Source organism: Polypterus senegalus, chromosome 14, assembly GCF_016835505.1.
Source record: "Polypterus senegalus isolate Bchr_013 chromosome 14, ASM1683550v1, whole genome shotgun sequence".
In the NCBI taxonomy this organism is placed as follows: Eukaryota; Metazoa; Chordata; class Cladistia; order Polypteriformes; family Polypteridae; genus Polypterus; species Polypterus senegalus.
Window position 1 is genome coordinate 12,761,354 of NC_053167.1, and position 27,994 is coordinate 12,789,347.

At 41.8% G+C, this 27,994-nt stretch overlaps 1 protein-coding gene across 2 annotated transcripts in view; it reads left to right on the plus strand.

Annotated features, from left to right (window-relative positions):
• The window catches only part of slc2a10 (solute carrier family 2 member 10), a 108,890-nt gene that overhangs the window by 63,165 nt on the left and 17,731 nt on the right, over positions 1–27,994 (plus strand). For both annotated transcript variants that reach the window (XM_039735326.1, XM_039735327.1), the window contains exons 4-5: positions 8,503–8,625; positions 27,539–27,674. In XM_039735326.1, coding sequence (XP_039591260.1) covers positions 8,503–8,625; positions 27,539–27,674 — 259 coding nt within the window. The remainder of the gene's footprint in view (positions 1–8,502; positions 8,626–27,538; positions 27,675–27,994) is intronic.

The following is a 27,994-nucleotide window of genomic DNA, read 5'->3' on the forward strand; positions in this document are numbered from 1 at the left end:
GACCAGATTGAAGTGTTTCAAATTATAAAGGGATTAGTACAGTGGATCAAGACTGTTGTTTTAAAATGAGCTCATCGAGAACACGGGGACACAGTTGGAAACTTGAAAGGGTAAATTTCGCACAAACATTAGGAAGTTTTTCTTTACACAAAGAACAATAGACACTTGAAATAAGCTACCAAGTAGTGTGGTAGACAGTAAGACGTTAGGGACTTTAAAAACTCGATTTGATGTTTTCTTGGAAGAAATAAGTGGATAGGACTGGCGAGCTTTGTTGGGCTGAATGGCTTGTTCTCGTCTAGAGTATTCTAATGTTCTAATGTACACAAACCAGATCCACACATATGCCCCTGGCTTGTCAAGGAGTTGGTAAATAAAGCTCAGACCTAAATTTAATGCATCATCCACAGACTGGCTGACTGGCTGTCTATGAAAAATGAAATGGGTCCAGAAAGTCTTCTGCTAGCATTCTTGAGGTAAATCAAAATAAGGCATTCAAAGGTCTTCATTACCCCAGAGGTTAAATCTACTGGTCTGTATTCATTTAGGCCTGTGAACTTAGATTTTTTTGCTACTGGAATGATGGCAGAGGTCTTAATGCAGGCAGGAGCAGTGCACAAATCTAGAGATTGGTTGAAAATGTCTGCGAATACTGTATATCTCCACAATGCCTAGGTGTGGAAGGGGAAATAAGGTCCAAGCCTGCAGCTTTTTAATATTTTGCTTATTGAATAAACTGCAGACGTCTTTTGCAGTGATGACAGAAGGGGGAAGCTGAGAAGAAGAGGAGGATAGAGTAGTAACAGTGAGATCATCAGGTAGATTTACTTTATGTTCTATTGTCTTTCAAAGCAAACATAAAGAGATTTAACTGATTAGCCAGACTGGGATCAGCAGAACTGTTTGATGTTTGTTTCTTGTAGTTAGTGACCTGTTTAAGGCCCCTCCAGACTGATACCCTGTCATTTTACAGACAATCGTTCCTTCAGCATATCTGAGTACTCTCTTTTGGCACCTTTGATCCCTTTCTCAAAGATATACTTGGCTTTCCTATATTCCTCATGGTTGCCAGATCCTGGCACAGAGCTGTGGGGTGAACCAAGGCTTATCTTTGCTAAACATCACAATTGTTTTTGTTGAAATAGAAACATCTTCACAAAAGCTAATAAATGACAATGTCTTGTCTTGTTTGTGTTTTAATTATAAATTGTAAAATTTTTATTCTATTTTTAATTTACTATTTGCACATCATGTTGTTACACTGTGGACCCTGAGCTTCGCAATTTCGTCTTATCTGTATACTTGTATATGGTTGAGATGACAATAAAGTTCACTTTGACTTTGACTTTTGACTTTGAAGTTGCAACATCAGTGTATTTGTATATGTCAGAAGTGGCAGTTTTGAAGGCACTCCAGCTGGTACAGGCAAAGCAGTCCTGAAGCTCCTCTGTTGCCTGGCTGGTCTAATTTTTAACTGTTCTTTTGACTGACTTTACAGTTTTCAGCTTTTATTTGTAAGTAGAAATAAGGGGAATCATAGAATGTTCAGACTTACCATGGGGGTCATAGGAGAAGGCATGATAGGCATCTTTAATAGCTGCATAGCAGTAATCTAGAATATTTCAATCTCTGGCATTTTATTTGTCGTTGATGTTTAGGAAGGACCTGATTAAAATTGACAAGGTTAAAAATCACCCAAAATAATGATTTGTGAGTTTGTGTTATCTTGTTCAATCTCAGTGATTACATCAGCGAGTCACCACTACACTGCACGAGCATTAATGCAAGGGCAAATGTAAACATTGGCTAGAATTACAGGGGAAAACTCATATGGTAAAATAATAATAATAATTATTTACATTTATATATCGCTTTTCTCACTACTCAAAGTGCTCTCCACTCAGAATAGAGTCATTCAGCCACGTGTCAGTAAAGCACAGAGCAGATATAAAAGAAAAGTCTGTATTATCAGCTTCAGTCCATTGACTTTGTATTGCAATGAGGGCATTAAGTAGACATATTATAGACCATGGGTCCTCAATCACAGTCCTGGAGGGCTGCAGTGGCTGCAGGTTTTTAACATACCTAAAAGTGACAGCTCCTATATCAGATGATTTATAAGGCTACGCCAGATCAGCCAGCTACTTCCTCTTCTCCAAGTTGCAAAGGACAAGACAGTTGTGTTGTCTAGCTATTTAAGGAGAGTCAAGTTGAATATTTAGCCTTCCCATGTACCTTCTGTCTTTGTCTTGCATGAACTGAATTTTTGAAATTACGAGTAACAAGTCATTCTGAAATACAAGTTATTTTTTATCTATGACTCTGAGACTGAATAACTTTTTGCACTCCAGGATTCACTGAGATTAGACGCATTACTTTTTTGTGATTACTTGCTGATTGCTGCATGGAGTTTCATTAACCCAAATGACAGCAATCCTTTATAAGAGGTTTTTGACTGAGCAGCAGATATCCCAGGAGATGCTATAAAGAGTTGAATTGAAATGCTTTTTGCAGAGCTACTTACTCGTACAATAATGACAAAGCCGAAGACGTGGAAATTAATTTCCTTTTTACACTTTTTCACAACCTCTGGCTGAGGTAATGTATTCCATTTTTTTAATTAATAAAACATATATTTCGGTTCATCTTATTAATAACCTTGCAGGTTTTAGCTGATTTTTAAATCAGAAGGGTCATAAGAGATACATTTCAGACATAATTCAGGAGACTCCATATTCCTGCTAAACAGACTCATATTTTGAAAGGCACTGATATTTATGTAAGGGTGATGCCTCCTCACAGAGCCAAGAGACGGGGTTCAAATTGTGCATGGTCACTGCTCCAGTGAAGTGTGCACATTCTTCTTGTGCCTGGCACCCTCAAGACATACATGTTAAGTTAATTGGTGACTTTGCACTGGCCTTTTATGTGTCAGTGAGTGCGTGGACTGTTGGCACATCCAGATAATTTTGCCAGGACAAGCTTTGTGCTCCAGTAACCCTCGGACAGGACTGAAGTGTGCTCAGAAAGTGACCTGATGATTTTTAGATGGAATAGCAATTCTGAATTGGCATCCTTCTTTCTTTGTCGCTCATTTCCAATGCAAATTACAAAATGTACTACAGTAAAGGTCACCATCACTAAACTTATCATGTTAAAAATCTGAGTCAAATCATTGCATACATGACCTTTATAAGAAAAATAAGAAAAAAGGTAATGTAATGTTAAGAAAAGGAATGCAAACTAACATGAATTTATTAAAGTGAGTTACTTAAAAGTACTGTGAATCAGACAGGTCAGAATGGGTTACATTGCAGAAGTGAGTTAACGGTGTGCAGCATGTATCATTCCAGTCATTTGCATTTATTTAATAATGAGGTCTCGGTGCTCAGTTAGTAAGCAGGTCATTGTTCCAGTTAATGCTGTGCAGCCTGAGGTGGGCAAACAGTGGATATTTTCATCACTATGCCAAGTAGCTGGCAGTCCTGAGATGCAGCTTTTTGTTTTTATTTATTACTCATTTCAAAATCTTTACTTTTTAATTCTGTTGATTCATGACAGTTGGAAGATCATGTTTCTACATGCTTCATAACCTGTTTTGTGAAACATACCTATACAGTAATCCCTCCTCGATCGCGGGGGTTTCATTCCAGAACCCCCCGCGATAGGTGAAAATCTGTGAAGTAGAAACCATATGTTTGTATGGTTATTTTTATATATTTTAAGCCCTTATAAACTCTCCCACACTGTTTATAAATATTCCCCACACAATTATACAGCATAAACCCTTTGTATTCTGTTAGATGTTAGGTAAGATTCATTAAAATTATGTATGTAAACACACTGCTTATATACAGTAATACCTAAATATTATTTTAAAGATATCGAGTGTCTCCGATGTCACAGATGTTACATATTATGTTACAACCATTACGATAGACAGGCCATCAGCAATAAATGCGTACAATGCAAGAAAAATTGTATACAGTAAATGTGTGTACAGTGACACTAAACGTATGTACATGTACTAAGTACTGTACGAGAAAATTAATTATGGTTACTCACCAACAATAACACAACGACTTGTCCAATAACGATGAGTTTAGTTTTACTGCACAACAAAGGAGAGCGTTACAGCCCATCTAAAGGAGTCACTTCAGGCGACTGTGTAGCACCGCCATTGTTCTTCTTTTGGCAGTCTTCAATCCAAATCCCTAAAGCAGATTCCATCCAGACTACTGCCTTATTACATCCACTTACAACTCGTTTTGCACCCTGGTTAAAAGGACACTACAGACGTAGATCTTATATTCTTTTCCTCCTTTTTAAATAAAAAGAATCGTGGACTCATTGATACCGTAATGGCGTCCTACACTGGTGTAGCTTTCCCTTCCTTCAACATATCCAAAACTTTTACCTTTTCGGCAATCGTTCGCATCTTCCATTGGCGCATGGGCACGGCCTCTGAAGCAGTAGCAGGAGCAGATCATTTTGGAGCCATAATGAAGGGCTTGACTATGCACAAAGATAAACACAAAAGAACACAAAAGTTAACTCTTTACACAGCAAAACACGTTGATGCTGAATGAGTGAGATGAGACTTCCTGGTTAATGCTGCGGAATCGAATTTGGCGCTCCGTCGCTGAGCCAATCAGCACACAGGACCTTAACTGCGTGATCTGATTGGTTAGCTTTTCAGCCATCCGCCAATAGCGTCCCTTGTATGAAATCAACTAGGCAAACCAACTGAGAAAGCGTGTACAGGAAGTAAAAAGACCCATTGTCCGCAGAAACCCGCGAAGCAGCGAAAAATCCGCGTTATATATTTAGATATGCTTACATATAAAATCCGCGATAGAGTAAAGCCACGAAAGTCGAAGCGCGATATAGCGAGGGATTACTGTATTCACTAAGACTATGCCATTTAACCTTATATCAGCAAAGACAGCTTAGAAGTACTCAATGTGTCCACAGTATGGAAAGGGCAACCAGCACAAAACAGTACACACGGAAAAACTTCTTCCTCTTTTACAGTAACAATGGTCATGTGAAAAAGTAAGTACACCCTCTTCCAGTTTTGTTGTTTTTAAATTACAGAGCATAATTATACAATCATCTACACCATAAATCCTGAAATTAGACAAACACCACAGATTACAAGGATTACCGTGTCAATATTTATTAAAGAATAATTAAGCCAGCATAAACAATGTTAAAAGGTGAGTATACCCTATGGTGCAGTTGCATGTAAAGCCCCCTTTAACAGCAGTAATTGTTTTCTGGATGGATCTATAAGACTATTACATCATCCTGGAGAAATTATGTCCCATTCCCTTAGCACTTCTTCAGTTTATTAATGTTTGCTGGCACTTGTTTCTGTCTTGCTTCTTTGAGGTTCCACCACAGCTTTGACTTAAAAATTCCAAAACCCCAATGTCTTCCTTTTTCAGCCATTCACTTGTAGATTTACTAACATGCTTAGGATCAGATTGCCATGTCCAATTTCAGTCGAGATTTAGCTGTTGGGTAGATGACCGCACATTTTCCACTGCAGTGCTCTTCTACAAAGGTGAGTTCATTACCACTCTTAAAACATGCTTCACTGTTTGCATGAGGTTCTTATGAAGATATGGTGTCTTGTTTTTTCAACAAGCAAGTTGCATTTCACCAGCGGGAATTATTCATATGCAGTTTTGAAAATGCAGGCACTTATATTTGGACAGAATGTGGTTTCTACAAACTATCCATTCATGAAAGCCATGCCTGTTCCATATTTTTCTGCTATTAGAGACGTAAACTGAGGGCATTATTCATATATAGCTTTGCAAACCCAAGTGACTTCTACAGGCTATCCATCCGTTAAGAACATGCCTGTTCATTTTTTCTTGTGTTATCCATTCATCCATTATCCAACCGCTGTATCCTAACTACAGGGGCACGGGGCCAATCCCAGCCAACACAGGGCACAAGGCAGGAAACAAACCCTGGGCACAGCGCCAGCCCACATCAGGGCACGCACACACACACCAAGCACACACTAAGGACAATTTAGGATCATCAATGCACCTAACCTGCGTGTCTTTGGACTGTTGGAGGAAACCCAAGCAGACACAAGGAGAACATGCAAACTCCACGCAGGGAGGACCCGGGAAGCGAACCCAGGTCTCCTAACTGCGAAGCAGCAGAGCTACCACTGCGCCACTGTGCCACTCCTCTTGTGTTATAGCCATGAATTATAAAATGTATTGTGTTGACACAGGGCTATAGTTTTTGGGTTGTTTATGGTTTCTTGGACTATCATACAGTTTGATCTTTGGCTGAAATAGAAGATCAACAGACATCTGGAACAATTCTGGGTGCCCTATAAAAGGAGCCATCTACCACTACTCCGAGAGGCAGAGTTGGGTGGAAAAGGACAAAGCTGAAGGGGGAGAAGAAAAAAGAGAAGAGAAGATAAAAAAGGACTATGTGTTGTAGAAGTGCTGTGTGCTATATTTTTGGGCTGTGCTTGGTGCTGGCGGGAAACGGGTGGAAAATGTTTCCAACTGAATAAAAGCTTTTTATTTTCTTGCACTTGTGTCTGTGTTTGTTTTGTCAGAAGTTTGGGGAGCTTTGCATCACTGCCATGTCACAAAATAAAATTATAATACACTCAGTCTGTCTTCAAGTTTTTCATCTTTGTTTGGTGTTATTTATCCATTTTGCATAATAAAGAGTGCATTTCAACTGTAACATTGCTTCTTGTCTATCAGTTTGTCTGTTTGTGTGTATATATATATATATGTGTGTGTGTGTGTGTGTGTGTATAAATATATGTTTATGCAGTCAAACTTGGTTATAGTGAGTTTGATGGGACCAACACTATTTGCTCAATATAAGCAGAATTCGCTATAACCGGGAAATGCGAATTCGACAAAAACTAACTCAGTCCATTAAAGTAATAGTGATTTATTGAAAAAAAAAACATTTATCCCATAATGAAAACATACATTAAGTACAATATACCATTTTCTAAGAAAGTCCAGAATACTTTTTTGTTTTAAACTTTGTAATCTACAGTCACACAGTTTGCCTCTTTAAACACTTAATGTATCCAACACTTGCTTTTTTGTGTCAGTCCCTTAAAAAATGCCATCAATCTATTGCAGACGTTTTCGTCTTCAAACAATGTTGATAAACTGCATTCTGGTAAATCCAATATGCCAGCTGCGTCTTCCTTCTTGTCATATTCATCGTTGTCTTCTTTTTGAAGCAACGCGTTTATGATTTCGTTTTCGGTAGGAATTCCGCTAGTAAACAATTCGTCATCCACGTGTTGATAGTCGTAATAATTTACATTATTAATTTCAATATTGTTTTGGCGAACCCATGTAGATAACGGCAATTCATCCTCTTCTTCAAAAATATCAGATATTGATTTCCTGAAGCAATTCTGTATGGTAACAGTCATCACATTGTTCCAGGCATCAGATAAGAAATTTATTACATATTGAAATTTATTTCGTTAGTGGCTCGCAAAAGTCCAGGATGAGGTCAAGTGTTGTTCATAATAAATGAGATTTCACTCGTTATAACAGAGCAAATTTACATGCGAATAGCTGGTATATCTTTCAAAAATACATTTTTTCATTATAACCAAGCTCGTTAAAACCGAGTTTGACTATATATATAATATATATATATATATATATATATATATATATATATATATATATATATATAGATATATATATATATATATAGATATATATATATATAGATATATATATATTGTGCTAGACGCCTTGGGTCCATGCTCTATATTCAGGGGGGGAGGCAGCCCTGGATGGTGCAATACCTCCCCCTGGGTTGGAGCGGTGCCTCGGTTTCCCGAAGGGCTCCATGGGAATTGGAGTTGGGTGCAGCCCTGTTGGGTCCTGCAGGCACCACCATGGGGTGCTGCAGCTGGAACTCCTGAGCCCTTATGGGCAACATATTCACCACACCTGGAAATGCAGCCAGAACTCGGCAATCAAGCGCGCTTCATGCTAGCCTCTTCATGTCTCTGCCACTCGCATGCTCTGAAGGGGGGGCTGAACGCACGCTAAGGAGATGCAGACAGATCAGCTGCTGGCTTGCTGATGCTGTTCCCGAGCTGTGTGTTCGGCTTGTTGTGCTGCACATTGATCATTTAAAAGCCTGTACAGCAGTTGTCCTTTAAGCCAGCTGTTGCTTGTGCCATGCTGCGTGATTTGCATGTCACGCTGCACATAAAACATTTAAAAGACAGCTGCTGTACAGGCTTTTAAATGATCGAATTAAAATAAATGATGCTAAAAATAGATAGTATGGTGTAGGTTCGTAACAATAGCCAATTCTCTTGCACCATTCATGTGTTTTTTTTATTTTGCTTCCTTCTAATTTTGTCATAAAATGAATATTTTATTTTATCTGACTGCTTTCCATTGTATTCATTTTGCATTGTAAAAGGTGTACTCTTTTTCTCCCTTTTCTGCTGTTTAGTGACATGGTTAGTGCTGAGTGAGATATTCCCTGCAGCAGTACGAGGACGTGCATTTGCCTTTGCCAACTGCTTCAACTGGACAGCAAATCTTATCGTTACCTTAACATTCCTGGATGTGGTTGGTAAGCCAGTTTTGAATTTGGGCTCAGCAGGATTAGTTTGAGATTAAAATCTGTTTGAAATAAAGTTTCTGAATTATTGGGGATCGGGGATGTTTACCCCAGAGAAGTTGGAACAGAGTGGGGTGATGAAAACTCTTTGGAGGCAATAGTAAACTATCAGATATGTAAAGGAGCCTTACCATTCAGTCGTTTATTTCTATTTTCCCAAGTCAGTAACACAGTAAATTACTACAAATGGCTGACATGAATCATATCTACTTCACCAGTGAATGCTTAACCTTAAGAACATGCAACTTAGTAAAATGAGTTAAAGACTGAGTACTACACATGAAGATAGCTTGAATTTAGGCTATTTCATTGTCTTGTTTTGTTAATGCAGATACAGTAAACATAAGGTAAGATAATGTTGTCAGACCAACTTAGTCAAGCTCAATTTTGAAGCCTGTCTCAGCAGTATTTGGCATAAGGAATGTACAAACCCTGAATGAGGGGATGTCAAAGTGAAAACACATCTCCGCATAGTAGTCTAAATTAATTTCAAATATAAAACAAAATAATTGATTGTAAACTCTAGACTGGTAGACTAAAGTCAGCAGATAGAAGGTCAAAATTGAGTTTTGGGTGTGGACGAAGGTTTCAGACCAGACAGCAGGTGCGGTTATAAAGCAGCTTTATTTTTCAGAGTCACGGTGAGAAGAGTTTCAAAAAAGCAGACAATCAAAAATACATGACAGCGTCAGGGCTCTTCTGAACCCCGTCTGTTGGGTGGGGTCCAGTTTTATACCCCTAGAATGCGTGATTTAATATCATTATAAAATGTAACAGTCATCACGTTTATTATACACAATCCTTGAGCCCCTTCAACAACGCCCCTTATGCAACTTGATTTCTTGGCCCCTTTTGTTATGGCGTTCAGATGTAAGCTAAGGGAAAACGTGATAAGGCAGACTCATGTGTGGAATGCTCAGACCTTGAGTCCTTTGCACAAACATTTTTCTGTTTGCTAAAACAAAGCATGCTGTTACTTGGTTTCGTAAAGCTTACTTCTCAGACATGAATTAGTACAAGGGAGAGAAGAGAACATTCGTCTTCCACATTCCCCCCTTTTTTAGCAAACAAAAAATATTTGATCAGGGAGAGTTGAGTAGGAAAGGGTAGGAGAGGAGGATGGAGTGGAGTGGGGGAGGAGTGTGGGGTGGCTGTGCTGATCTGAAGCATTTTTTCTTTGTGTAAAAAATAAGCCTTTGCCATAGAGGCAGTAAAATACTTGGATACAATGTATCTTATCAAGGGAACAATACAGCAAGCTACAAGCAGGAGAACAATTAAAGCAACCGTAAGAGAGATGAAAACTGATTTAAGCCATTGGCCCCAGGACCCAAAAGTGGACATAAACCATTTGTCCCAAGGATTAGAAATGCCAGAATTAGTAGCTAGTTCATGTCAAATCAGCTAAAGCACGGGTGATTGATCCATCAGGAGCTGTATTATTATCACCAAACATAGCACAAACGCCTCCTTTCTCAGCCAAGAGCATATCTAAAGCCAATCGATTTTGCCAGGTCATGAGGGATGTTTTATCAAGTTGCTCATGGATACCTTCAACAGCTTCTTAGTAAAATTTAAGAATCTTTGTTGATTGTAATAGAGATAATTAATCCAATCTACATTTTTGTTTATAGTAACCTGAGGAAAAATAGACTCAAATTGGCAGCAACTTGGTCCCTTGCCTTGAACTTATCAGGGACTCCACGAGGGACTCGAATGGAATCAAAATACACCCCAGGGCCATGTAGGGAAAACTGGGAAGGGTCCACAGAATGGGGTTGACGATGTCGGCCAAACATGGTGACACATGGAAGGCAGTTAAAGGGAAAAGTCGGAAAGGCATAACAAATTGTATTAAAGCAGAAGTGCCAGTCCAGTCAGGTGGAAGGATGTCAAGCAATTTAGACCTATGGCACATCCACCAAATATCAGTATTCTGAGTAATCAGAAAAATTGATAATTTGGAAGCTAAAGAGGAAGAATTAATCGGAAAAGTTTGGAAACAAAAGAGGATGGGATATTACCAACATTTGTGCCACGAGAGGAAGTGAGGTTTCTAAAAACAGGTATAAATACCTTCATCAGGCTGGAATATCGGGGAGTCATGGGAAGAGTAGGGGAAAAGAAGGAAAGTGTAATGTAATTAGAGTCGATTGGAATAGAGGAAGAGATAAAAAGGGCAAGTAGGCAAGGAAGGCCAGTAGGATCAGATATGTTAGAAAGAGGAAAAGGGACAGTGGCCAAATGTGGCCTAGCTATAGCACATGCATAGCAATCAGATTGATTCACTTGTCTAGCTGAATATAATACCCATTGCAGCCAACGGTTCTGATCCCCATACCCAATTTCAATCGAAAAAGTGGAAGAAGAGGTGGAAATATTCATGACCTTGACAGGGGGCGGGTTTGGACCAGGGGTAGGAGAGAGGTGTGTGTGTGGGGAAATGGGAGGTGTTAGTAACAGGGTTCTCAACCTTAATTTGAAATCTCCCTAGAGGATCTATTCCAGATACACATGCCCCTAAAATACAGGTTCCTGAATCATGTAAAGAAGGGTTCTTCAGAGTAATGATCAAAGGGTTACAATGGTATTGGCACATTCATGAGGGGCATGTCCTTTTATAATAGAAAACAATATTTCAGACCATACTTCTGGGCCTTATAGGGTTGATAAACCCCAGTCATCAGTTCCAGTATTAGCCAAAACCCAGTCCCACATGTCACAGTTACTTCGAATCCAGAGTTTGTAACAGTTACACACACATATTTGTCAGACCAGTTCCACTGGATTTGTCGATCAGTCCCACAGTCAATAATAGAACAGAAATCCACCTGAACTGATGTGGTGATTCCGAAAGGAAAAGTCAAGGTGACCAGAGCAGTCGACAAGGGGATGGAAAGACATAGTAGGACCACAATCAAGGGTGCCATCTTTTGCAATGTGAGATGTGAATCCAAGCAGGCAGTCCCTCAACTTTAACAGCGTGTGGTGTCGACAGCAGAACTTGGAACGGTCCTCTCCACGAGGGTGATGCCAATGTTTCCTTCGAGTATCTCTAGCCAGAATCCAGGTTCCTAATGGAATCGGGGAGTCCTTTGATGGAGGACTAGTTCTCCAGGCCTGATTCACCTGCTCGTGGACTTCCTTCAGAGAAGCTCGGAGACCTGTAAGACTGGAAAGAAGATCATTGTCCACAGTATGCAGTGTAACATTACCTATGACCATGCCGACTGGCATGGGCCGTCCGGTCAGAATTTGAATGGCGACAGCCCTAACTGCCAATGTGTTCTTCCCTTAATCCCATCAAGGCCAGAGGCAGAGCATCAGGCCAAGTTAAATTTGTTTGCTCACAGATTTTAGCCAATTTAGATTGCAAGGTACCATTGCATCGTTCCACAATACCTCCACTCTGGGGGTGGTATTTGCAATAATGATGCACATTTATCTGGAGCCAGGTGGTTAATTCATTTATAACGGAATTTAGTGGGTGCCATTATCAGTTTGTAATTTCTGTGGTATTCCCCATCTAGGAATGATTTCCTTTATCAAAGCTTTTGCCACAGGTTTGGCATCTGCATGTTTGGAAGGGAAAGCTTCCACCCATCAGGAGAACACATCAACAATTACTTAACAGTATCGGTACCCCTTTGATGGTGTTAATTCAATGAAGTCCATTTGAAGGTGTTCAATGGACCCATTAGGTTAGGTGTATGGCGGGACTTACCTGGGTGCCCTTTCCTACATTAAACTTTTGACATAATGCACAGCGCCTGCAGAACTGCGCTGCATATGTAGAGAAACCTACAGCTTCCCAATATTTTTCAACATCTTAAACCATGGCGTCTTTTCCAGCATGGTCTAGGCCATGGGCAATTTTTGCCATACCTGGGAAAGAAGCTTTGGGAGGAAAGGTTTGTTAGTTTGCTTATGGGTCCAGACTCCATCAGAGAGGACCCTTCTTTGGACCATTTTCTCTTCTCTGTGTCCGTGGCTGCATTCTGTAAAGAAATAATTTGATTATCAGTGTCCTGGTCATTTCTCTGTTGGAATAAAAAGATTGGTGTGTTACTATACGCAGCCCGTTTAGCAAAATGATCAGCTAATTTGTTTCCTTTGCTGACAGGATCCTGTTTTCCTGTGTGAGCTTGACATTTAATGATCGCTAGCTTTGATGGTTTCGTTATGGCCTCTAAGAGGGATTCTTTTAGTTTTGATGCTGAATGGGCTTGCCAGTACTGGTCTTGAATCCCTGAGTTTCCATAATGCCCCATGATCATGGCAGACTCCAAAAGCATATCTAGAATCAGTATAGATAGTTACAATTTTTCCCTCTGACAACTGACAAGCTCGGGTGAGAGCTATCAACTCAGCTGCCTGCGCGCTTAAACTTGAAGAAATTTGGTTGTTTCCTGTAGGTCTGGTCTAGGTTTTATAACCTTAGTTATTTTATCATGACAGTTGTGGGGTTCCCCTTTATTTTCAGTTGGAAGCAATGTAGCTGGATTTAAGGTGGAGCACCTTTCTATGGTAACATTGACAACGTACAGAGTACATTTTGATAGTGTATTGCCCTAGCAGTAATGAGATGTGATGTTTTAACCTGTACTAAAATGGAGTGTATGCGTGAGGCACTTTTACCACTAGGGGGCTCATGAGCACATATCTGTACTGGCTAGCACTGCCTCTGTTGTGGCTGCTACAGCTCTGAGACAGGTTGGATGTCCCACAGCCACTGGATCCAATTTTTTCTCGAAAAATAGGCTAAGCCTTTGTTTTTTCTCCATGGAATTGTGTAAGAACTGCATTCATATATCCCAGAATTGAGAGTCGGGGTGCAAAGGAATACAACAATAAGCGTTAGCAAAGTCAATAAGAGAGAAATAACAGGCGGCCGAGGGTATCGTAGAAAGAATAGTGGAAGGATTAGTAACAATAGGTGCCCTAGGAAAAACTGCAGAATTAACTTGTCGAAGATCTTGAACAAAAACGCCATGAACCGTCAGCCTTTTAAACAGGTAAAATGGGGAAGTTGACTGGAGAGTGTTTAATTTGAATGATCGCTCCACGTTTCACGAGATCGGAATGTACGGCGGAGATGCCAGCCTCTGCTGCTGGAGACAGAGGATTCTGGGCGCGATGCGGGCGGAAGCATGATTTTTGGGTAAATCACCAGTGGCTCACAGTGTGCTATCCTTCCATAATCATTTTTCCCCTGGGACCAAAGTGCATCGGGAAGTGAGGAAAGCCAAGAGGGAGAGATGGTTTGCAATGAAAAAGCAGAAAGGGAAGGACGGCACAATGCACGATGTACTAAAAAATCATTTTGAAGCACAAACTTTAGTTATCAAATGATCTGAGGTATCAAAGATACCCGAAGCAACATGTAGCCAGTCCGTCCTATTGAGACATTGTTCCACCCAATCCCCAATTTCAACTCAGTGAACGGTGCTAGAATTGGCTAAAGAAAAACATGGGGAACCAAACCTCCGAAAAACGCTTTGGGAATATGTGAAGTGCACTGACAGCAGCAGCTGTGTTTGCATGAGAAAAAAATGCAAGGGATATGAAGGGTCTCTGGGCTAGTACCTGAGAGAGAAAAGATTCTAACCAAGGTGTGTCCACTTCAGCAGGGAAGTACTGGGCAGTGCAGTGGAGGGTGTTGGGGACTTGCAAGTGGGGAAAAAGACATGAAGGAAAAGAGTGTAGGGCTTTAGAAGAATAGTGTGTGAGGAGATGTTCAGGGTCCAGGCTGCAAAAGAGGGCTTAGTGTGGGGGGAGGTTTGGCACAGGAATTTAGGAATAGAATAGTGAAACCCTCGTTTGGTTAGAGAAATAGAGAGGGAGAGCTTAGTCATCATCCCTTCCTAACAGATTAACAGGGCAGAGCTGATTTAACAAAAACGGTGCATCAAAGTGGAACCACTGAAATGAAGCTGAACCGAAGAGGTTTAGACACCAGCAAAACATGTGGTTGTCCAGAAGCACTAAGCACAGTCACTGTATCGTTCGAGGCAGACCAGAAAAGCAGTTTCAGTGCCATTCACCAGCAAAGTCAATAAAGGATCTGTGTCCGCATGGAGAGTGGCTGGTAGTCCCCGTGAAAGGAACATCCTCAGGTTCAGGTAAGGAAGGCGGGGGAGGAAGCTGATGTGGACAATTGCGGCAGAAGTGTCCCATCGTAACAGGCAAGATGTGTAGGTGCTTGATCTGAGGGTGGAGGCGGCTGAGTAGATGAAGAATTCGGATTAGGGAGTAAAAATCCACGACCTCTCCCCGGCCGCCCCTGTTCTCGGAAAAATCCACGTCTTTCACGTCCTCGCCCCTGCCTGAGGCAGCTCCACCTGCATAATAATTCATTTGTGCCGCGATTAACTTGGTCTGAGTGACTAACTCTTTTTTTTGTTTAGTCTGTCGTTCAGCATGCTCCGCGTGTCTTTTAACTTCATCAAAAGTGGCACTTTCCCATCCAAATACAGGACGCGTACTTTATTTTGAATATCACTTCTGAGTCCTGACAGAAAAGGAGGAACCGCTGCATTGGCACGGTCGTCTGGGCTGTCTAAGCCAGAATGGTTTGTCAACAAGTCCTGAATGCGGTGTGCCCATTCATCTACTGTCTCATCTTTCTTTTGTTTGGCAGCTGAAATAAGGTATCAGTCGGTGCCCTTTTATATTTTGCAGCTATTGCAGTTTTCACGGGTTCCCATTGGGCAAGGAAAGGACCCTCATTATTTTGTCCACGAGGCAATGCCTCATTCCACTGCCACTGTACTCCGTTATGCTGCCCATGATTGACAGTAGCCCAAGTAGTGCCCATCTTTCTGTGCAGCACCTGGGTCCACAGCCGCACTGGGTTATATATGTTGTCTAGTTGCCGCACCTGTTCCACAAACTTCAACCCACCGATTACCTTAAGATCAGGCAATTGGACACTACGTCTTTCAGCTCTTGAATATCTCAGTTACGGTGTATCATTACAGTAGTGGGGTAAGCATTTTCTGGGGCAGTGTGGGATCGTGTGGGGTTAGGAACCTCAATTAAAGGGCATGAAAATGTGGGTGCTAAAGGTTTAGGGGACTTAAACGGGGTAAGGTTTTCAGGGGACTTATCTCTGAGGGTTTTGCTTCTAGTATGTTCTGAAATGGAGGGCTTTTTGTGTAAGTTAGAAGAGCCTCCCATAGCCCCTAACAAGTGGCCGTCAGTCTCATCATCAGGATCTGTAAGTGAGAAGGGGTCGCATTGATATTGTTCATCAAAGAAATCATCAGTAACTGGGGCATCGGTAACCACAGGAGCCGTTGGGGCAATGAGTGAATGTGGCAGTGGAAGGGGTTGTGGGTAAAGTGTTGGGGAAGAGAGCACTGGATATAAAAGTTTTTTTTTTTATCACTCCTTCTCCTCCTTCCTTCAGACTGGGGTCCCACATCAGCCGACACTTTCTGTAAAGCTATAAGCAGCTCTTCTTTTACCTTTCTATTCTTAAGTTCAGCAACTAAAAGCTCATTCCGTTTTGTGCCGCTTCCAACGTACGGTCTTTAATAACCAATTCCCATCTGTCATAAATATCCATCCGATAAGGACCTCCATTACAACAACCCTGTGTATTTCTGCACAGTATTTTTCTAATTCTGTATCTCATTCATATCTCCGGTTCCTTCCACTGGCCATCTACCTGCACTGTCCTTATTCCACTTTCTACATGCCCCCTTTTTAATCTAATCCTGTCTTCTTTTCAATGAGCTTTCTAGGGGACCCGCCTTTCGATCCCGACAGCGCACTAGGAGCCTGGCGATCCCCGAAAATAATCCTTCTAACGTTAGGTTTTTTAGGACTCTTGGGGGACTGTTTGACTGGCTGCTGATTGTTTTTCCCATAGTGAGTGGCAGGATCTCAGCAGAAAATGACTCAGCCCTCGATAAACCCGTTCCACCCGCCGTCCGCTCCTATTCCCGGATTACAGCTTCAGGTGACTTTGTGTCCGTTTATTTGCATCAGCAGAATCCTACATCAATACGCCCGTGGAGTCCAGGATATGGAGGTTTTACCCGATCCCTTCATCAGACGGTTTGTATGCGTCAATCTGCCAGGGTATTGTCTCCGTCACCTTAGCAACCCGTTGAAACAAGAGTATGACCAGACAGCGGATGAAAACTCGACCTCCCGTTTATTTAGACACACATTCTCTAAATACGCCCTTTCACCCCCATTCCTCAAATATTTATAGGAGCGTGCCACTCGCCCCTTTCTAATCCTTTCCACAGGGGTGACTAGCTAATATTCACACTGTGCCGTTTTCCGTAGGGTCCCAAGCCCTCCTATGTATTTTCCATACAGTATGCTTTCTTATTCTTTATTTTGCATATGCTTTTTATTCCTTTTCCTTCTATATTCATATTACTTCCAGCACACCAGTCAAACTAACAGGAATCCCCCAATCTACTCACTGTGACTCCATCCACCTGCCTGGAAATGCCCGTCCAGTCGTGCCTCATTTCGGCTAGGAGGAGGTCAGGGACTCCCCACGCAGGAAACGCCGAAGGCAGGCCAATCCTACATTTACCGATGCTGGACCCGATCCGGCGGAATCGGCTCCACCACGGTCCTCTGGACGATCCTGCACGAGGAGCCGTCTGCCGTCTCCTGCCCCACGTTGGGCGCCAAAACTGTGGACGCAGTTTCAGACCAGACAGCAGGTGCGGTTATAAAGCAGCTTTATTTTCAGAGTCACGGTGAGAAGAGTTTCAAAAAAGCAGACAATCAAAAATACATGACAGCGTCAGGGCTCTTCTGAACCCCGTCTGGTGGGTGGGGTCCAGTTTTATACCCCTAGAATGCGTAATTTAATATCATTATAAAATGTAACAGTCAACACATTTATTATACACAAACCTTTAGCCCCTTCAACGCCCCTTATGCAACTTGATTTCTTGGCCCCTTTTGTTATGGCGTTCAGATGTAAGCTAAGGGAAAACGTGATAAGGCAGACTCATGTGTGGAATGCTCAGACCTTGAGTCCTTTGCACAAACATTTTTCTGTTTGCTAAAACAAAGCATGCTGTTACTTGGTTTCGTAAAGCTTACTTCTCAGACATGAATTAGTACAAGGGAGAGAAGAGAACATTCGTCTTCCACATGAGTCGTTAGACAAAACACTAAATACTGCACATTATCAACAAGAAAGGCTTTAAAACTATGTTAATTGCATGAAGTAGCCCAGTCAGAATTTGGAATTCAATCCAATTGAGAATCTGTGACTGGATTCATGATCATCATCCACCCTAGTAGAGCATGAACAGTAATATAAAGAGGAATGGGGAGAAATGTCAGTGTCCAGATGTGCAAAACTGACAGAAACCTGAGCACACAGACTGAAGGCTGTCATGGCTGCCAAAGGTGACTGACTTGAAGGGCATGAATACTTGTGTGATGAATTAGTTTGTGTTTTATATTTGCCGTTAACATAGATGACTTTGCAGCGATCTGTTTTCTCTTTCAAATTAAAGAGCCTTTTTTCAGTTCATAAATGTCATAAAAGGCAAATTTTAAATCCACTGTGATTAAATGTTGTATAACAAATACGGGATAAGGGATAAATACTTTTTATCGGCACTGTACAGTTTCTGTTAAACAATGATTTATAAATGCATAAATGTTAGAAAGTGTTTTGAAGATAGCTGCCCTTAATATTCCTTTGCAGGAATTCATTGCAGCTCACATTTCATTTTTAACGTTCCTTCCTCAATAAACAGTATATGTTGGCAAATTCATCTTTTTTGTTTTAAAGTGCTACTCTAATTGCCCTTTTTAGCAGACTGGCATTAATTATAATGTGACAACTTTATAATCTGGTGTCCACTACTTTCAGAATTTGAAAAGCTTGTGTCTTTTTCGTGAGCATTTTTTTTGTGAGGTAGCACAAGCCTATGCATTTGTTCACTGAACAAACACAGCTGCTTCACTGATCCCACATTGTCTTGATGGAGTTTATACATTTTCCCCATATCTGTGTGAGTTTTTGTCTGGATATTCTTGTATCCTCCCAAATCCCAAAATCATAGTCGGCTCAGTAAAATTATGAAGCGAAAGAAAAAAAAGCAGCCATGAATGGTAGTCAGGCCATTACAGCAGTCTTAGGAGGAAAACGTAACTGGGATTCTAAAATAGTGTGACATACTGACTGCATTGTAATTCCTGTGGAGGGTAAGTACATTACAATACTTTTGAATGAAAATGAGAAACAGTCATCATACTGCATTTACAAAAAGATGACATTTAAGAGAGCATTTAAACCAATTTTGGTAGACCACACTGTGACAGATGCGCCTTATTATATACACTTACAATTCTGCTCCAGGAAATTGAATAAGATTGCTTTAAAAGAATCCTACATCTAAATGTTAAAAAAGGTTTGTGAAAATTGAACTTTCAGTTAAGAGCAGGTAGAAGGCTGGAGAAAACAAGCAATTTCCCAAGTAAATGCGTTTTGGTATATTAGAGAATTTTATGGTTAAGTAATACGGTTTATGATTTTTTTTTATTGCTTATCTTTGCTTTCTTTTATATTTCCTAAATTATTTGAAGTGTATACTTAAACTTTATGCAAGATTCTAAGGTATGTACAGTATATGTAAGTATGTGCTTTTTTAATCAACACTTGTCCATACTTATCTAAATGAAAGGGTTTTGTATACACACTCACTTTATTTTAAGAGGAATTAATGCATACATGATCAAAAGCAATATTTAAACAGGACTTGAGAGGATGCTTACAAGGTAAGTCTAACCAGACCCCAAAATAACTAACAAGGGAGAGAGAAGGACCGTGTGGCTTTTAGAGATAAGACATTTGGACAATGAATGTCTACTAATTTAGGTTAATCTAGATTTATAGGGTCACTAACTATGTTAATTGGCTTTGCCATGGAAATATCCAAAGACAACGGGCCTCAGTTATAGTGCTATTGGGTAACTGGATATATCAGATGTACAATGTAATTAAATGAGCATTAATATAATAATCCATCCATCCATCCATTCTCTTCCGCTTATCCGAGGTCGGGTCGCGGAGCAGCAAGCAGAGGCCCAGACTTCCCTCTCCCGGCCACTTCTTCCAGCTCTTCGGGAGAATCCCAAAGGCGTTCCCAGGCCAGCCGGAGACATAGTCCCTCCAGCGTGTCCTGGGTCTTCCCCGGGGCCACCTCCCGGTTGGGCGTGCCGGAACACCTCACCAGGGAGCCGTCCAGGAGGCATCCTGATCAGATGCCCGAGCCACCTCATCTGACTCCTCTCGATGCGGAGGAGCAGCGGCTCTACTCTGAGCCCCTCCCGGATGACTGAGCTTCTCACCCTATCTTTAAGGGAAAGCCCAGACACCCTGCGGAGGAAACTCATTTCAGCCGCTTGTATTCGCGATCTCGTTCTTTCGGTCACTACCCATAGCTCATGACCATAGGTGAGGGTAGGAAGGTAGATCGACTGGTAAATTGAGAGCTTTGCCTTACGGCTCAGCTCCTTTTCACCACGACAGACCGATGCAGAGCCGCATCACTGCGGATGCCGCACCGATCCGCCTGTCGATCTCACGCTCCATTCTTCCCTCACTCGTGAACAAGACCCCGAGATACTTGAACTCCTCCACTTGGGGCAGGATCTCTCCCCCAACCCTGAGAGGGCACTCCACCCTTTTCCGGCTGAGGACCATGCTCTCGGATTTGGAGGTGCTGATTCTCATCCCAGCCGCTTCACACTCAGCTGCGAACCGATCCAGAGAGCTGAAGATCACGGCCTGATGAAGCAAACAGGACAACATCATCTGCAAAAGCAGTGACCCAATCCTGAGTCCACCAAACGGACCCCTTCAACACCCTGGCTGCGCCTAGAAATTCTGTCCATAAAAGTTATGAACAGAATGGTGACAAAGGGCAGCCCTGGCGAGTCCAACTCTCACTGGAAGCGGGCTCGACTTACTGCGGCAATGCGGACCAAGCTCTGACACGGTTGTACAGAGACCGAACAGCTCTTATCAGGGGTCCGGTACCCCATACTCCCGGAGCACCCCACAGGATTCCCGAGGGACACGGTGAATGCCTTTTCCAAGTCCACAAAACACATGTAGACCGGTCGGGCAAACTCCCATGCACCCTCAGGACTCTGCTAAGGGTGAAGAGCTGGTCCACTGTTCGCGACCAGGGCGAAAACCACACTGTTCCTCCTGAATCCGAGGTTGACTATCCGGCGGACCCTCCTCTCCAGAACCCCGAATAGACTTTTCCAGGGAGGCTGAGGAGTGTGATCCCTCTATAGTTGGAACACACCCTCCGGTCCCCTTTTAAAGAGGGGACCACCACCCCGGTCTGCCAATCCAGAGGCACTGTCCCGATGTCCATGCGATGTTGCAGAGGCGTGTCAACCAAGACAGTCCTACAACATCCAGAGCCTTAAGGAACTCCGGCGTATCTCATCCACCCCGGGGCCCTGCCACCAAGGAGTTTTGACCACCTCGGTGACTTCAGTCCCAGAGATGGGAGAGCCCACCTCAGAGTCCCCAGGCTCTGCTTCCTCGTGGAAGGCATGTTAGTGGGATTGAGGAGGTCTTGAAGTACTCCTCCCACCGACCCTAGCGTCAGTGAGGTCAGCAGCGCACCATCCCACTATATACGGTGTTGACACTGCACTGCTTCCCCTCCTGAGGCGCGGACGGTGGACCAGAATCTCCTCGAAGCCGTCCGAAAGTGTTCTCCATGGCCTCTCCAAACTCCTCCCATGCCCGAGTTTTGCCTCAGCAACAACCGAAGCAGCGTTCGCTTGGCCTGCGGTACCTATCAGCTGCCTCCAGAGACCCACAGGACAAAAAGTCCTATAGGACTCCTTCTTCAGCTTGACGGCATCCCTCACGCGGTGTCCACCAGCGGGTTGGGGATTGCCGCCACGAAAGGCACCAACCACCTTGCGGCCACAGCTCCGGTCAGCCGCCTCAACAATAGAGGCACGGAACATGGCCCATTCGGACTCAATGTCCCCACCTCCCTCGGGGCGTGGTTGAAGTTCTGCGGAGGTGGGAGTTGAAGCTACTTCTGACAGGGACTCTGCCAGCCGTTCCCAGCAGACCCTCACAACACGTTTGGGCCTACCAGGTCTGACCGGCATCTTCCCCCACCATCGAAGCCAACTCACCACCAGGTGGTGATCAGTTGACAGCTCCGCCCCTCTCTTCACCCGAGTGTCCAAGACATATGGCCGCAAGTCCGACGACACGACCACAAAGTCGATCATCGACCTGAGGCCTAGGGTGTCCTGGTGCCAAGTGCACATATGAACACCCTTATGCTTGAACATGGTGTTCGTTATGGACAATCCGTGGCGAGCACAGAAGTCCAATAACAAAACACCGCTCGGGTTCAGATCGGGGGGGCCATTCCTCCCAATCACGCCCTTCCAGGTCTCACTGTCATTGCCCACGTGAGCATTGAAGTCTCCCAGCAAAGCGAGGGAATCCCAGAAGGTATGCCCTCTAGCAACCCCTCAGAGACTCCAAAAGGGTGGATACTCCAAACTGCTGTTGGCATACGCACAAACAACAGTCAGGACCCTTCCCCACCCGAAGGAGGGAGGCCACCCTCGTCCACGGGGTAAACCCCAATGCACAGGCTCCAGTGGGGGCAATAAGTATGCCCACACCTGCTCGGCCTCTCACGGGGCAACTCCAGAGTGGTAGAGAGTCCAGCCCCTCTCAAGGAGATTGGTTCCAGAGTCCAAGCTGTGCGTCTAATATAATAATAGCAATAATAATTGTAGTTGGTTTTTTTTTTTTACTGGGGATAATATTAGCTTACTGGAGCTCTATATTCCTGAACATGCTACACATGATTGCTCATCAGTTAAACATTCCTGCTGTAGATTGATTACAAAAATCAATTGCAGAGTGTCATCAACTGAGATAAATGCACAAGTCCAATTGAAATGTTGGGGTGTCATCTGGGTCAGCCCATTATGTGAAACAATTAATTCAACCAAAATAACAGGCACACAGTGGCACAAAATGGAACTAAACTGTTTTCTGCTGTTGGCTAAAGTGATAAGGCTCTGAACAGCTGTCAGGTTTTAGGTTGGAGCTCAGCTCAGTAGGTTGCTCATACCCAAATGAGAAACCTCCTTCCCATAGCATTCTACTCTAAAAGTTATTGGATTGGAAGAGGTGGATATCAGCTCCCATCACTGGATGTCTTCTCTGTGCTGTGGTTGGAAAACAGACAAGACGGTCAGTGACAGTGCCCCTTTGTGTCCCGGGATGGTAGTGCTTATCTTTCATGACCATCTGGCGCACATGGCGCAACAGGAAGCTGTATTGCTTTGAATTGAAAACTTATTAGTACAATAATTTGAATTGTACGTATAGATATACAGTCATTTATCCTGTAGCACTTCCAATAAAAAGGGTACCTTCAATCTGATTTAAGTGTAATGCTTTGATCTCGAAGTTGGAGTCTTAATGTCCTGTTATTAGTTGATGAGAACTGTACAGAATTGGTATCCCAGCAAATTGATTGTTTTTTTAGAAACAAATGTATCCTCAGAGGTTTCTGCAGGAATACTCTGGGAAATTCTGAAGGCATTTTTAAGAGGACAGATTATCACATTTTTTCCCACAAAGATAAATCAGAAACCAAGAAGACCTTAGAGTTAATCAGTGACATTACCAGAATAGATCAAAAACACCCCAGGTCTTCAAATGAGGCAGTTTTTCTGAAAATACGGGCTTTGCAATCAGAACTCAACCTTTTAATAACAAAAGAAATAGAAAAATTCACTTTTAAATTGCAACATCATTACTGTGAACACGGAGATAAGGCTAATAAAATCTTAGCTCAAAAAATCCACAAGCAAGTTCGCAATGCAATATCAGAAATCACCAACACGGATGGAGATAGAATCATCTATCCATCCATTATCCACCCGCAATATCCAAACACAGGGTCACGGGGGTCTGCTGGAGCCAATCCCAGCCAACACAGGGAGCAAGGCAGGGAAAAAACCCCAGGCAGGGCGCCATCCCACAGCAGGGCACACACACACACACACACACACACCAAGCACACACTAGGGACAATTAAGGATCGCCAATGCACCTAACCTGCATGTCTTTGGACTGTGGGAAGAAATCGGAGTACCCGGAGGAAACGGATAGAATCATTGCCCATAAAAATATAATATACACATTTAGAGACTACTATAGGTCCTTATATTCTACTCATTCTGAAGAATACAAGACACAATCTAATGCATTTTTGATACATTACGGATACCACACCTAGATACTCTCATCTCAGAAGAATTGGATAAACCTCTGACACTATCAGAATTACCAGCCAATATAAACTCACTTCAGAGTGGGAAAGCAACAGGTCTTGATGGCTACCATGCTGAATTTTGTAAAAAAAATTCAATTAAGTTAGCTTCTCTTTTATTAGCAACATTTATAGAAGCCATATACAATACAATTCTACCTCTAACTTTTTGCCAAGCATTAATTACTGTTTTTCCTAAAAAAAAAAAAAGACTTATTACAATGTGCTTCATACAGAGCAATCTCACTTCTGAATAATGATGTTAAGATACTCTCAAAATATCTAGCTAGAAGGATTAAGAAAGTGCTCCCTTCAGTAATATCACAAGACCAAATCAGATTTCTTAAAGGCAGACATAATGCTTACCAATCTTTAACGCCTATTTAATGTAATATTTTCACCCATAACGTCTAATGCTCTGGAGATCTTATTATCTTTGGATGCAGAAAAAGCATTTGATATGGTTGAATGGGATTACCTATTCACCACTTTGCATAAATTTGGGTTTGGCCCTAAATGTAATTCTTTGATCTATAATTTTGTACCATTTATAAAGTTTTAGAGGGCATAGATGAAAAGCAGTATCCACATTGAAACAGGACTAGTGTATGGAAACAACAGGCTTCTTTCGAAAAAGTAGAAAACAAAAAATTGCAACCAATAAGTACTGAAACAGACTAAATAAATTTATTAAAAATGATATTGTACAACAAGCACAAATCTAACCTTGCAATGTGCACTATGTATGTATCACACAACGGTAACAAGCCAACTGAACTAAAATTGGCTTCAGAGATGGGTTTTTGCTTTATTCATTTAAGAATTTGCTTTTGAGTGTATTGACAGTTGTATATTTATCTGGGGTGTGGAGGATGTGGTATGTAGTATTATCTTTATGATTTTCATTTGTTTGCATTTTTCATTCAAGGAGTTCTTTTCATGTTTTTAATCAGTTGTATTTTTAAGTTTCTTGGGGTTTTTTTTGTAGTTTGTTTTTAAAATTTTATTAATAAAGGTAGAGCATCCCTATTCCAAAATGCCTGGAACCAAAAATATTTCAGATTTCCAATTTTTCAGATTTTGGAATATATGCATATTTTGTATATTTGCATCTTTCTAAAACACCTGGGTGGAGTGGTGGCTCTGACATTAGGGATTTGCTCTGCAATCAGAAGGTTGCTGGTTAGGATCCTGTAAATGCCAGAAGTGACTCTACCCCATTGGGTCCTTAACCTACACTTGCTCCATCCTGGGTATAACGTTAACCTGCACCCAACCCTGCAAGCAGGTCCTCCAACTTAAGGGAAAACTTGGGGGTTTGTGGCAGGATTGGCACTCCAACCACCACAAAAAACCTTACACTGTTCAAGTATGGTGCTGAGGTGTCACCTGCTGCACTCAGGTCCTAATCTAGGTGGTTTGTTGTGTGGTGGGTGCGGCAATGCACTATTAGCTCATGCTTCTTCCAACCTTCACTTCCTTCTAATACACCTGCCTTCAGTTCCTCCAATCAGGGTTTCAGGGAGAGCGTGTCAAAATAAATAAACTGAGCAAAAGATTAGCTTTTTATTTTCTCAAAATGTCAAAAGTAGCTGTCTTCCATTCTGTATCTCAGTCACACAAGGTGACTGAAGCTTATTGATTAATTTGCACATTGTGAACAGGGCTTCAACAGAAGAGACAGACAGATACACACACAGGCTGTAGTTGGCTCCATGCATTTAAGAAGGGTTTCTGTCTGCTGCAATAATGTGTCACACTGACTGTTGCTTCACTATGTGGAATAACAGCAGCAAACAGAGTTTAGATAAGCATTGTGGTCTATGTATGTAAACTACGTAAAAACAGCCAGCCAGCCATTGTCTAACCCGCTGAATCCGAATAGGGTCACGGGGGTCTGCTGGAGCCAATTCCAGCCAACACAGGGCACAAGGCAGGAACCAATTCCAGGCAGGGTGCCAACCCACCGCAGGACACACACAAACACACTACGGCCAATTTAGAATCACCAATCCACCTAACCTGCATGTCTTTGGATTGTGGGAGGAAACCAGAGCGAACCCGGGTCCCCTAACTGCGAGGCAGCATCGCTACCACTGCGCCACCGTGCCGCCCTACGTCAAAACACTGTGGCTGTATTCTGGTGTGGCATATTCGCATTTCCAATTAGACAGTTACAGTATGTTAACTTATTTCAGTAATTTGTTTAGACATGCAGTCAGAATGTAGATGCTGTGCAGCTTTGTCCATGATTGTACTGGCATACTGGTGTCACTAGACACATTTACTAATTTTGGTTTTTTGAGTACTGACAATTGGTTCTCCTGTAGCTCTTTTCTCATAATATTTTTGTTTCTCACTTTATTACATGAAACTTTTCTAGCCAGAGATCCCATTAGGGAGACAGTTTTACTTTCAAAATGTTTTGCATCCCTCCTACCTTCATATTTGAATAGTGTTTCCTCTGCCACTCAGGGGCATACCTTGTAGAAGCAACAAGCTCCTCTGGGACGTATAACAGTGCATAACACTGTAGGGTCCATTTCATCACAACTTCAGCACATGAACAGAATGTTAAGATATAATTCTGGATGCATGGTTTGCTTAGGCTTGGTGAGTCCTTAATGTTAACAGGTATGACAGAAGTCACAAATGGTGACCATAGTTGACAGAAGGGGGGTGAAGGTACTGAGATTGTACACAGGGTTTGATTTCCATTAGATTAGGTTTTAAATTTATTTGGAGGCCAAAATTATCTGCATATCTAGGAAGCATTCATCTAACAATCTGACTGGTCACTCATATGGACTTTTGCAAACTTAGCCCATGCAGTGATATTGTTTTTTGAGAACAAAGGCTTCTTACTGAGGTCTTAAATGTTAAAAATGGTAACATTTAAAATGTTTTGAAGCTGACTTATAGCTCTCACCTGACTTGTCAAGCACTAACAACATCTCAGGTAGCCTGAGATCTGTATAGCTTATGCCATGGAGGGGCAGCAGCACTAACCACTGTACAATAATGCAAAATATTATTATGCAGAATAATTCAGTAAACAAATATGAATGTTTTGAGATTTTTCCAGAAAAGGAAGATATTTTGTGGCAAGGTTGTTAACATTAATCATCACACTATTCAAATATGAATGTATGAGTAAAAAAAATCTTTCTACCAACTAACAGACAGAAACAGCTGAGAAACAAAACATGTTGAAGTTAAAACTGCTCCCTAATTGAATCTCTGGCTGGGAGATTCTAGAAATGTTTCATGCAAAAAAGTGAGAAAGAAAAATATTATGAGAAAAGGAACACAAAATGTGCTGCTACTCCTTCTCAGAACTGGAAAGTTAGAAAATCTGAAAATGAATGAGAGAAAAATTAATATTGTGAAATATGATAGACTTGATCTGTAATAATTTACTTTTATACAATTTCAAGTTTGAAACCTTTTATATTTTAAAATGTTTTTCAGAAGCAAGCTGCCTTGTTCTTAATTTATGTGATTTTTTTTTTTATTTCTAGGTTATGTAGGGTTGTCTTGGATTTTCCTGCTCTATGGATTGATCGGCTTAGTGGCAGTTTTATTTATTTACTTCCTTCTTCCAGAAACTAAGGAAAAATCACTTGAAGAGATAGATATGGAGCTTTCAAGAAAAAAGTAATCCACTCTTTAAATCCATATCTGACTTTTTTCTCTCATTGTTACTGCATGTGGTTCTAATCATTTAAATGTTATTGCACTAACAAGAGTTACTGTGCTGGGAGACATGAGAAAGAGGCATCTTCAGTCCTTTGCACGAGCATTATTTGACATATCTATCTATCTATTTATGTTTGCTGGCCATGACGACTTGTGTATCCAGGAAAATATTTAACAAACAAATGCATGGACAGAAAATTCCTTCTTTGACAGGCAAATACTTGGCTCTTACAGGAAAACTTAACTAACAGATAGTAAACACTTCAAATAACCGAATA